This window comes from Neodiprion fabricii, chromosome 6 (assembly GCF_021155785.1).
Source record: "Neodiprion fabricii isolate iyNeoFabr1 chromosome 6, iyNeoFabr1.1, whole genome shotgun sequence".
NCBI classification, from domain to species: domain Eukaryota; kingdom Metazoa; phylum Arthropoda; class Insecta; order Hymenoptera; family Diprionidae; genus Neodiprion; species Neodiprion fabricii.
Genome location: NC_060244.1, coordinates 25,303,151 through 25,316,194, shown reverse-complemented (window position 1 = coordinate 25,316,194; position 13,044 = coordinate 25,303,151). Strand labels below are relative to the sequence as shown.

The 13,044-nt window shown below is 36.6% G+C and overlaps 1 protein-coding gene across 3 annotated transcripts; it reads right to left on the bottom strand.

The window, feature by feature from the left end:
- Positions 1-1,685: 1,685 nt before the first annotated feature.
- On the bottom strand, positions 1,686-12,786 carry LOC124185312. 3 transcript variants are annotated; one of them, XM_046575950.1, is made up of 18 exons: positions 12,001-12,786; positions 11,528-11,721; positions 11,276-11,452; positions 11,068-11,195; positions 10,412-10,599; positions 10,112-10,242; positions 9,853-9,963; positions 9,297-9,674; positions 9,105-9,216; positions 8,881-8,965; positions 8,367-8,780; positions 8,082-8,282; positions 7,721-7,873; positions 7,503-7,636; positions 7,024-7,365; positions 5,259-6,894; positions 4,330-5,079; positions 1,686-2,521 (listed from the first exon to the last, which is right to left on the bottom strand). In XM_046575950.1, exons 1-18 carry the CDS (start codon positions 12,226-12,228, stop codon positions 2,328-2,330), a joined length of 5,556 nt encoding a protein of 1,851 aa, XP_046431906.1. In that variant the 5' UTR covers positions 12,229-12,786; the 3' UTR covers positions 1,686-2,327. The 3 variants fall into 3 exon arrangements, with proteins under 3 accessions (XP_046431906.1, XP_046431905.1, XP_046431904.1); XM_046575949.1 differs by having other exon boundaries at positions 8,088-8,282; positions 11,068-11,207; positions 12,001-12,785; XM_046575948.1 differs by having other exon boundaries at positions 11,068-11,207; positions 12,001-12,784.
- Between the last annotated feature and the right edge of the window lie 258 nt (positions 12,787-13,044).

Genomic DNA, 13,044 nt, shown 5'->3' with positions numbered 1-13,044 from the left:
AAGTTACTTTCTCTGTCGTGAAATAGGATTCAGTTGTTCAATAGTGAAGAAAACGATCGATCGTATGATCGGAACAGAATTGCAGGCGACCATATTGATTTAGTATATATTTGACTAGTATTTAAATTATTCGTCTGATAGTCAATTTGAATTTCTCATAACACGGTGTAAAATACTTTGTATTTAGCACTCTACGTTTTTCCCAACATGATACTTAAAAATTGACGAATTTCTCGTTTGGGCCGACGTCTTCTGTTTGCCATTTGGAAATAGAAGACTTTTGGCCGAATGGCAATAGAATATATCCAGTTTCCCTTTCTCCGTAAATCGTTAACTCCAATTACCCAGAGCGCCCTGCTGTTGTACGCACCCTTTGGCGTATTTACGCGAGCCTAATGACTAGGGCACAAGTCACTTATACCGTACCAATTATATACCTTGCAGACTGACAATAATTACTCGAGGGAACCCAAAGAGAACGAGAATTAGAATTAGTGATTCCGGATATCCTTTTTCGCCCGCACCTCTGTGTTTAAAGTTTCCGCGGAACTTATTCATGCATTATCCGGACCCGTGACGAGGGATTTTGAGTAACTCGACTCAAGCTCAGTCAAGCCCTGAATTTTTTTCCTTTCATAGTCTACGTTGCTTTCAATTCTTTTTAACATACTGAATATTTAATTAATTTTCTACGAATAATGAGACGAAGGCGATTCAGCTCTTTTTCACTATACATAATATGTTGTTTGCATTCAACGAAATCAACACTGTTCAACAGATTATACATTGAAATGGAAAAATTCGGATGATTCAGGGGTTGAATGAAGATAAATGAAATGACAAGCTTCCATTTTGACGAAATATATCTTGATACAAGAAATCCTATTCTACGATACAATACTGCTAACAATATAATATGGTAAAAAACCCTGCTCACAGAGGAGTTTTTAGTACGTAGTGTAATATATATCCGTGCATTGGGACCGAATAAAATTCTCGCGTGTGCAACACGTGTCGGAGAATTCTAAGTATGTCTAGTCTATATTTACAACATTCATATTAATTTTGTAGTTTCTTCACAAGATAAAATACAACATTACAAGAAAAAAAATAAAATAAAAATAAAGGAACATCAAAAAGAAAAATCACTTACAAAAGAAGCGCTTTGTCACTTTCGACAAAAATTGGTATATAATTGACCATTTTTAGTGTAGCAAAATTACATTTTTACACAACTGCAGGTGATAAGGTAATGATGATTGTATCGCGTGCAACGTGTACATGAATAACCTATCCCACGAGACCAACTATTGTCTTGCACAGATTACCAATATTCCATGCTCACGGTCCTGCGGTAATTGTTTGCATGCAAACACACTTGCTAAAATAAAAATTATACAACTTGATACGAAGTATTCAACTTGCAAGTATACTTGTACAAATTCCATCTAAGGCAATTCAAAATTCAATTGACATACATGTATAATACGAATTATTATTAACACATACGTATAAATTATTGATAAGTAATAATTATGAACGAAAAGAAACTTATATAATTTTTTAAATATATTATTGTTGTACTTTTATTGTAAATTCATTTTTTACATAAAACCCAATTCATTCAATAATGTAATAAATAACTTTGAAAATGATTTTATCGTTTTTCGATTGTATAATGAATATTTACAACTTTTTATAGTGTTTATTTTTTCACTACTGGTACACGAAATGTGTATGATAATTATTTTGGCAAGCATGCACAGTACAAAATTGATCGGTATATGTATGACGTATGAGTATAAACGGTGAAGTTAATTGTAGACAGATCATAGAATTAAAAAATATGTCCTGAAACATTTTGCAGCCATTATTCTGTGTATATCGATTGAAATTGATAATAAACAATGACAGCTACTTTGGCAGAATTTCTACATGGCAAGTGGATAGAAATAAAAATTATCCTAGAATAGATCTGCCAAAGTATCGTTTCGCTTATTTTTTGAGCGACCAACAATAAAACTGGTAGTGATATAGTCTGGGATTACGGTAGCATATCAGTTCTTGCAAAACAGCCTTGTCAATATTTTTTCCTTACATCGATACTTTGTATTAAACCTATGCGAGCTCGTAACAATCATATCATTACACTATGCTTTTAAATGCTTATACTTATAATGACAGTAACTGTACTGTGTAATATTCTATAATACATGGCTGTCCCGCGGCGTCAGTACGTTCTATTCAATAATAACAAACGGCAATGCCTTTTTCGACGACTACGTATTACAAACGGAAAATAAAAAGAATAATAAACTACGGATAAATCAGTTGGCGGCAATAACTGTCGCCGGAGTTGACTTCTTCTTTAAAACAATATCCTTGATGTTCAGGTTAACCTTTTCCTTTCGCGCTGGTGGAACGGATTGAAGACAAAAACGCTTGAAGGCCTCCAACTCGCGTTCTGCGTCGTCCATCTCCCCGTCCTCAAGGTCTATATCTTTAGGCGTAAATACGCTCTCTGCAAAAGACACGCTCTGAATACAAGAATTTATCATTTCTTGCGCACTGTACTGCATAGAAATGAGAAACCTAATTTACAGTTAAAAAAAAAATAAGTATATACATACATATATATATAAGTATATCGCATCGCTTCCGACATATCGCGAAATCAGTTTGTCACTAGTGTGTGTGTGTATTGACTGAAAAATTTATCTGTAATGTCAGTGAAAGGTAGGTATCTGTTTCTCCGTAATTGAAGAATATTCTAAATGTTCTATCAATTTTAAGAAATATCCATACATTGCATTCACGAAGTTCGAAGTTACATGACTCGTCGAGTTAAATAAGTCTGTACATATGCGTGCCTTTATGGTTCATCTGTAAAGTCTTCTCTCTGCCAGTACTAGTGTATAAATATTTGTGGACCGTTTGTTCGCTATTGCTTTAAATATAACGCCCTCTGTCAATTGAAAAATCTGTCTACTATCTCGTGCACACTACGTGTGTTTCTCTTTTCTCAGTGTATGTGTTTATTGGCAATAAAAGTTGAACGCAACTTAATTCCGCTGAATATTCGGATGATTGGCCGAGTTGAATATAAGAAAATTTAAATAAGGTTCTTGCATTGAACGAACGTATCCTTTGACGTGACTGAACTAAAAATCGTATTTCTTAATTGTGTAATTTGATTCAATTATCTGGTTTTACGATTACAGTATTAGAAACTCTCTCAGTCCCATTTAGCAGGGGTAGTATGTTATATACCGTCAAGAAAAAAAATGAGAATTTCGATTTAAAAAAATTAATTTTATTTTCGTCGAATTATTGAAAAATTAAATATAGCATTATCCATAGTATCTTAATATCACATAGTATTCCAGTCAGTGGATTCGCCGTATTACGATAATATTTGGTTTGTAAACTACGTAACGTTGAAAGTATTTAAGTACATGGATCAATTGTCACAAATTGATGTGCTTTTACTCTCTTTTTTTTTACTACTACAAAAGAAAGATAGTCTGTAATTTTCTCTATTCACTCAGATCACTTATCCAGACGGAGATTTTACAATGTATCAAAAATCGCACTGATAATGCGTACCACCAAACGATTCCCAATTTCTTGTTGTATAATAACTATATTGCGCATTCCCACGCTATTAGCAGATATTAATCTTTCTCGTTGTACTTAACAGTTTTATTTTTATATCATATTAAACTCATCCAACGAAACGACACATTACGTAGTTTATATACCACAAATCATTAAGTATCATCCATTTGTACAAAACTAAAAATTGTAATAATTGTCAAAATATCAATACGAAAATTAACTACTCATAAAATATCAAAATTTACTATACTTCACACAGCGACGATAGTTATTTTTCCCTAATAAATCTGAACTAAATATTACGACTCCACGAGTTGAAAAAAAAAAATCAGAAAGACAAATGAAAACAGTAGTCGTTTTTAGACAGTAATACAAGTTGTAAAGCAATGTCTGATAATTTGACAAGAAAAAATAAGAATAAATAATTGAATAAGTTGAAAAAAGATGGAATGAGAGAGATTGGTGAAGTAATTATCCGTGTGTGTAACACCCGTGGTCATAAAAATACTGAACATAATAAAACGAAAGTATTAACAATGAATAAAGTAACAAACAATATACCAAACGTCTACAGAACTTAAAGCATTATAAATTAACAAAACTAATCTGGCCACGTTAACTAGTCAAGAATCATTTCTAAGTAAACATGTATGGATTGTTAAAGACAAATAAGCAAATTTACATGGTTAAGTTATTTATTGTTGTTCTCACCAACGAGGTTCCAGTCATCTCCATTCTGTCGAGTCCCATTGCCCTTTTTTTTCTTTTTCTTTCCTTTTCCGCTACTTGACGCTGCCATAGTTGCGCTAATGGCTTCCCTGACTGCAGTTTTAGCCTGTTGAACATTGTCCATCACAGCTTCAGATCGAACTTTGGTTAACGTTACACTGGTACCTCTCAAATTAATGCCATTTTCGGGAATGGGCTGTCCACCAGTCACTTTACTAATTTGGATATTAGCGAGGCCTTTCAGCCCTGTACAATCCGGTGTTAACCTGTTCCGAAGCTCAGCCAAACTTGAAGGGATAAAATTGTTTGGTTTTCCACCAATATTCTGCTGCGTCACAGCTTTATTACTTGACAAATCACCTTTCACGATAAAATCAGGTTTCGCTGGCGGCGTTAAGCCAGCGTTAATTGCCTGTTGAAGCGCTGGACTTCTTATAGTTACCATACCATTTTCCGATACTTTGATAATAGCAGCTTGTTGTGTCGGTTCCATTTTTGGAGGACCAAATGCTGGATTTCGTATCGTAACCATATTACTTCCTGGATTGTGTAAAATTCTAGCAGATGCATCGGTATGCCCATTCGTTAACGGTATACCATTTACCGCATTATGTTGCAGAACTACGGAATTTAGTACTGCACCAGAAGCATTTGTAGAACTCTTATTGTTACTTTTCTTTTTCTTCTTCTTTCCACTGGTACTTTGGGATTGGTGATTGTCTTTCGAAGAATCTATAATAACATAAGAGTATCTACAAGTTTCTCACATGCATAGTAACATTTAAAACCGTTTATTGCAAAAAGCATAGACTTCGATCATGAATTTCAACGGTTTAACTCCAAAATTTATCAAAAGCTGTGTCATCTATACTAAGTTAGAGTAAATTAAACTCAAATAACAGGAAACTCACCTTTTTCATTGGACTTGGGTAGAAGATCTTGCTTGAGCTTCCCAGTATCTACAACAATGACATTCCCTGCTCCTTGAGGAGTAGCGTAATTTGATTGAACTCCGCTCATTGGAGCAGCTATTATAGTTGTTTGCTTGGGTGGATTCACTGGTTTTGATAATGGAGTAGATTTTATAGGCATAGGTTTAGCGGGGGCGTTCACTTTAGTTATTGTGATACCCGGTGGTAGTTTGAGATTTTCAATAATTAGATCCGGATTTGCACCAATATCCTTAAACTGATTACTAAGAGGTGAACTCAGAGATTCAGTGGCAGTGTTTGGACTTTCGGCAGTGATCGACGGTTTAGGTACAATCGGGCTTATTGTGTTCTGATTTTTCTGATTATTGTTTTTTATTTTCACAGTATTATTATCGCCCGAATTTTTATTCTTATTACCAAGGGTTTGATTATTCTTCTCCTGAGATTGTCCTTTTGACTTTTTATTGATGGAATCACTAGTAGAATTTTGTTGCTGTTGTTGCTTTTGTATACAGGGTGTTGTCGTTGATTGTGCGCTAACTTTACATTTTTTATTATTACTTGGCGGCTGTTGCTGTTGATTTTTACTTTTGTTTCCAGTATTATTCTGTTGCTGCATTACGTTCTCCTTATTTTCTATATTTTTTTTGTCCTTCTTGGACTTGCCAATTTTAGACTCGTCTACATTCTGCTGTTGCTGTTGCTGCTGTTTTGTACTAACTTTCTTGTCATCATTCTGCTTTCCGGCCCTAGGTTTCTCATGAGTTTGTTGATTTTTAATATTTTTATTGTCATTGATATTACCTTGTTGGTGTTTCAAGTTCGTGCTACTTGATGGCTGCTGTACAGGATTGGACTTAGCCTGCTGCTGCTGCTGTTGCTGCTGATTACCGTTTCCCTTACCTTTCTTCTTCTTACCACTTGCTTTTTGGCTTTGCGGCTGTTCAGGTTTTGACGACATAGGTTCCTTTGTTTGTCCGTTGACCAATGTGAACAGGACTTTATCTTCTGCTGGTGTTTGCCCCTTCAAAGTAATGGTAACTGTTGGTTCAGCGTTGTTAGACTCCATGACTCTTTTGATAGTAACAATTTGCGGCTGATTTTCAGACTGATTTTTGATCATTCCTGCTGCTTTCATGAGTGCTTCTTCCTTTGCTTTGGCTTCCCTCTTAAGCTTCTGTCTTTCCTTCTTACATTTTTTTTCACTTTTCTCCTCAACCTTTGATGGTGCAGAAATATTACTTTTACTACCGTCAACTTTATCAATAATCGTTGCAGCTTTACTTTTTTGACTGACTGCGATAACGTTTTCGTCCTTTTTTTCAACATTAATTCCAATCTTATTTTTTTGATTCGAATGTACCGGCGGTGATTTCACTTTAGTCCCGTCTTCTTTTTCTTTTTTCTTATTTGATGGTTTAAGCGTCGAGGTTATTAGTGGTGCTGATGCAGGCAGTATAGAAACTTCTGGCAATGTACGTTGCGGCAGTGACCTTTGTAAGAGAGGTTTTTGAGGATCAACAACAGTTATAGTAACTTCAGGGGTCTTCTTCTGCAGCTCCATTATTCGCTGTTTCTCTGCTTCTTGTTGGTCCTTTTTCAGCTTCTCGTCCAGCTATTATGTACAAGTATAATATAAGGACATATCTCGAAGCTAATGAATGTGAATTATTGTTAAATACAAAATTGCCCATTAATCAATTTGACAACTAATGATAAGTTTTTTTAGTAACCAAATACTTACTTTTTTCTGCCTTTGCCGCGCCTTCTTTTCCGCCTTCTTATTGTCTTTTTTACTATTCTGATTACCCTCAATGAATTCAAGCAATGCCTCCAAGTCCCTCTGATCTCTGGTGTTTTGGTGTTGGACAGGAGTTACGGAGACAGGAGTGTTAGGCCTCGGTACGGGTTGGTTAAGTAAAACATTAGAAGTAGGTACAGTGTTCGAATTTGAGGATGGGACTTCGATTGGAATTTTTGGTGGACTACACGCAGCCTTACATTTCTTAGCTTTCTTCTTTGTCAAAAGTTGCCGTAGTCTCTCTCTCATTTCATTGTAATTTCTGCTGACAGGTGCTACCGAAGGCTGTAAAACAGAAGTAGGAACTTGCAACCAAATATCCCCTAGATAAAATTCTCTTTTCTAAATAATGTGAAAATTTGTATAACAGCTAAGTTATGAATAATCGCGAAATTTGTGATAAATTTTAGACAATTACTAACCACTCCATGTCCAAATACTTCGCAGTAGCAACAATCACAGTGTCTGCTAGAATCTCTAGGAGTTGAACTACTCGTCGAACACGAATCTTCTTGGCTACTTCCAGAATCTGAACAATCCCCATCACCTGCACCAACTATAATTAACAAAATCTTGTTTCAATAGTTACCGATAAAACTTTCAAATGATATACCTGTTATTATGGATTAAAAATACTAACGGTCACTGCAAGACACCCTCTTTATATGCTCGATGTTAGCTTGTTTGTGACAAGCATGTGGAACATGATTGGGATGAGCATGTCCACGATGAGGAGCTGCTGCGCCCTTCGCAAGATCCGGCAGTGTACCACGCGAGTGAGAATGAGTGGGACCTGTATTTTCACAGCACAATATATAAATGTCTACTAAATACACTGTTTCTTTAAATATTGTTATGCTGCATTCAACGAGAGGAGACACTTGCGATTGAGAGCAAAGTCTCCTTTGAGCTTTAATACCGAGCTTAACTTTGGGAGTGTGAATATTTTATGATAATCTGAATCTTTGTTAAAATCAATGATGGAACGATATGTCACTTACACCTACCAGGATGTGGCAGATGATTGTGATTGTGGGTGATGTTAGGCGTCTGGGTGGTCGAGTGCCTTGTTTGAATATGCGTTTGTTGTGTAGCGCTTGGCCTATTTGTTGCCTTCCTTGAGGCTGAAGTTGGTTTGACAGCAGGTATGGTAAGAGATTCAGGCTGCCCATATCCGTTTGTCATGGTAGGATCTGAGCGAGCTAAGAAAGATATCACATTTACGTTGGAAATTAGACAAAGATCTTGAAAACGTTTTACTAGGAAATTTGAAAAAAATAACCTACATTTTTTTAAACACGGACATGTATCCCATTTCTGTTTAGACTTTAGTAAACAAGAGCAAGGTGGATTTTCTAGCACCTCTTTCTTCCTCTCTACAATTTCCTTCGCGTGTCGATAAACACATGGACACGGTTGCGGTTCAGTCTCTCTTAAATCTGTGTCTTCCATAGCACACTGAATTTCATCTAATTGCTTCTTACTGAGACTTATCTCCTCGGATTTTTTCTTTATTGGTGTACCAAATGAACAAGATTTTTTTTCATCTGTTTTGCTACCCGGTGATGTGCTTGTTTGACAAGCCGGATTGTTCGGTTTCTTTGGTCCTGCAGCAAAAGCTGCATGTAGATTATAAAGATGCGGATATACCACATTCATATCAACCAAACCATTCTTCGGTGCTGTACAATTCACACCACCTATCATAATGCAAAACAAAACATGTTTGGTAAAAAACAAGATCGTTTGGATACATGAATTGTACATTGCTAAAATTCTGAGCAACAAATTCTTTCTTACCTGATAAACCGTTGCTAATTGGTGGGAATGGATTGAAATTATTTGTTTGCAGATTGAGATTAAGAGATGGTCCTTTACCGATCCGCTAGTAAAACAAAAAGTTATAGAAGTTTGTGCATACAATGAAAAAATGAAACATTTTCACATATCATGCATAACAGCGAGCTGTCTATGCATTAAATTTTAAATCTCTATGTTTGCCAACAATTGTTCAAAGTACTTACAGTAGGCGAAGTTTGAGGCACAGTGCAGACATGACATTCGCACGTTTGTTCGTCACCTCCGCCAATGTCCACTTCACTTCCCTCCCCATCAACTCTCTCATCACTGACCGGACTAAAAACCAAAATATGTCTTTCGAGAAAAATAACATTAACTAACGTGACAAAACAAACCATACTCGTGTTTTATTATACCTTCCAGACCTAGGCGAAGGCGGCGGTGTGACGAAACCATAATTAAGAACATGGTTAACAGCGCATTCATAGCCAAACCAGTATTCTGGTTCATTGTAATGACCGTTTAATGTTGTTACTGGGCCAATATTATAACTATTGATCTCTGTTAGGACCTCGGTCGATGTTAGCGCTCCCACCATGTCAGCAAGGCGTAGATGTGTCGACTTGTTTGCATCGTGCGCAAGACTCTCTAAAATATCAGTGTCTAGCGGCAGATTCAAGGCATCCAGACCGAGGTCTGAATTCGGACTGGGTGGTCTACTATTCGGACTCAATGCCCCGACTGCCCCCAACGTAGCAAGTGTTAGTAATTGCTCATCAAATTCCGTCAACTCACTGTAATAGTTAATGAAATTTTTTTATTATTATTTTCTGATTCGTCCCTTCTCATTTCCCTAAAAGAAAGTGTAAGACAAACTTGAATACACTGGAGATTAGAGCCTTGATGATTGACGATTGATAATTACCTAGATATGATACTGAACTATATGTAATCAAAAGAAGATTCACTAACTTAGAAGTTCTGTTCCACATTCGTTGTTGAATAAGTTTTCTTCGAGCTTTAAACAGCTCCCAATCTTCCCTGAGCATTTTCTGTTTTGCTTTAAGGGCCGCCTGTTCCTGGCTGAAAATTTAAATCATCTATTATTTTTATGTACTAGTTGTGAGTCTTTCAATTTTGATCTACAAAAAGAATCATGAGAAAAATGTGCATGAATTACACAGCTAAATCGTCATTCTTGATTTACATTGCAGGAAGAATAGATACGTACTTGTATTTGTCAATTAGGCGTTCAGCTTCTGGCCACATGTCCCCGATTCTTGTCATTTCATCATCAAAAGCAAGATATCTGTGTACAAGACCTTGGTATTCGGCACCTTTTAGTGGCAGAAGTTTTCGTAGCTGAAATATTCGGTGCATTTATGATATTGGTTCAAATAATTTTTTTTTCTGTTTCAAATTGGTAAGAAATTTTCTTACACGTATATATATATATATATGTATGTATAACACACGTGTATGTATTGAGTTGCCTTAGTCTTATCAAATATCAACATCAAATGATTGTTACCTGTCCAATAAAGGGTGGCAAATTGTTCTGTACAAGTGGATCGGCGTAGACGCAACTCTGGTAAAGCCTTTTATTCAAGCAATCCCACGTAAGATTAAACTTTGAAAGATGTTCGTTCTCCAATGGCTCTACCAGACTGGATAAGTGAGATGCTGCTGACAACAATACATCATATCCATCCAGCAATCCTGTTTAACCAACATATTTTTGAAATATTTAATATATAGTAACAGATAGCACATAATTTTCTTACTATTTCCATGTCGTTTGAAGAGGCAAAAAAAAAAAAAAAAATGTAAACTAATATGACAACGTAATACTTATGATACTACAGTGCTATCTTCAAAACAAGCTGGGAAACAAAACTCGGTATTCTTACTCCACGGTTTTTGCAACTAGTAATGATATATTTAGACAGACGGCCTAGTTCTAAACTGACAGATTGTCTTGTGAATCGTTCTAATTTTAAATTCCTAATGATATTGTATAATGATAAAACTGATACGGAAAATCTGCTATAAATTTCAAATCAAAACTAACTTTCGAGTTCTTTTTTTTTTCGTTTCGTTAATTACTTATTATGAGATGCATCACTGGCGATGACAAAATACGAATACGGCAAAAATAAAATTTATTAAATCATTTTTATTACCTACCACTGAGAAAAATTTCAGCAAGGTTGCTAGCATTCCGAATATGTAGAAGATCGAGAAGGCGAACCTTTGTCTCCATGACAAAATCTTGGGCCTGTCCCTCAAGCCTCATAAAAAGCTGATGAGGATCCCTTTTACATAATCTGTGATAAAATTGAATGATCAAAGAGATAAGCTGTTGCTAAGTACAAACAAGTGAAAGATGACTTACTGCAGAATGATTTCATGCATATTCTCCAAATGAGCTTTGTCATATTTGAGACGGGACGAATGAGGTACACGAGAAGTTTCCGTAGCCGCTCTGAAGACCGAACGTATGTGCTGCCTCAGTTCCATCCACAATCCCTGTAGCCTTGTTACTTCTTCTAACTGCTCAGTCAAAAGCTCCCTGAAAGAACAAAGCAAATGTCCATATTATTAAACAATATTTTTAAATGCGGTAGTTGATAACAAAATGTTTTACCTTCTGTCTTTACACGCGTCACAAGAACACGGTCCTTTTGGACGTTGTAATGGAGAATTGGGTATAACCAGCATATCGGTAACACCATCTATTGTATCCTCTGCATTACTTTTGACGGATGCCAACTCGTTAGATGCCATATCTTCATCTTGTCCAACATCAATATTCTCTGTAGCTTCATGTACACTCGAATTCTACAAAATAAAACCAATCCATTTGAGATGATTCATATACACCTTCCGCATAAATGTTAATCGCAGGGTTCAGGAATGGGTTAGCTGTGTTGCACGGAACCAAAAGAATCGTCATCGGGATGTGGAATTTAATTGACTTGATAAAGACTAAAAATCGTTCTATCGGAGAGAATGAAACGAGGACTTCCTAGCAGTGCGTAAATAGAGTTTACATGATCGATTACATGGAAAATTCAGCCCGCGATTAACATGCTAATGCGTGTAGCAAAATGCGGGTACCTCTTTGACAGTTGACGGAAAATTGAGAGCAGATTTTTGTCCGACTGCTACTGCCGAGGCACCGTCAGCCTCCTTGCGTCCATCCTCGTCCCCTTGATCCTTAGAAGGAGTATCCTTTTCGGGATTAGCTTTGCTGCTGGATTCCTTACCCAGGACGTCACCCATCGCGGCTTCTTCGATACTCTTTCGTTTCTCGCGCTGATCCACCTCGTCGTTACAATCGCTCATTCTATCCTTAAGGAAAATCGCACGGTCTGTCCGTGAAATTCTTACTGGATATTCGCGAGGATATACACCAATCGATTAGATCTTTCGCCCTTGGAAGGTGCCGTGTAGTAAATATCTACAGGCAAAGTACGCGTACAGTCAACATTCGCTCAATATGGCCGTTCGCTATTACTTCACTATCCCTCGTACAGCTTCGCCATCGCTACAAGAGATGTCATTGCATGCCAAATAATAATTTGATGTATGCGATGAGAGATTTCCACTGACAAACACGACGATACTCAGGCACGCGCAAAAGTTGTACGATTGTTGACGATAGAGTCGCACTTTCCGACACAACGCAAATCACAACTTGAAAACTGAACTGCACATAGGACTAAATGAATCCTGTTTTGTTATGTATCTTGATTCACAATTGCCGACGTTGTTACGGAATTTCTCACCATACCCTCACTAAGTTGCTAACGGCAGAAAATGTTTGAAATTATTGGTAATAAAACGTTTAAAATCGTGTACTGCAGAAATTAAGATTCATGAAAATTTTGGAAATCTGTACTAGCATGTTTGACTAAAAATCAAAACACCGGCAACGTCACTGGCTCTGAACTTTTTAAAATTCTAACTCTTACAACCGCGGTTGTGACTTTTGTAGAAAGCGTCAAGGCTTCTTCGTTCGTCACAATAGGCACGCTCTGTTTTCAACCAAAAATTATTCTTGCATCTGATCTGATGAAAGTTGTACTACACGTTTTTCACTTACGCTTTCAGAATACAATCGTATATGCGTTGACTGAGGCGTACTGAGCATATACCTAT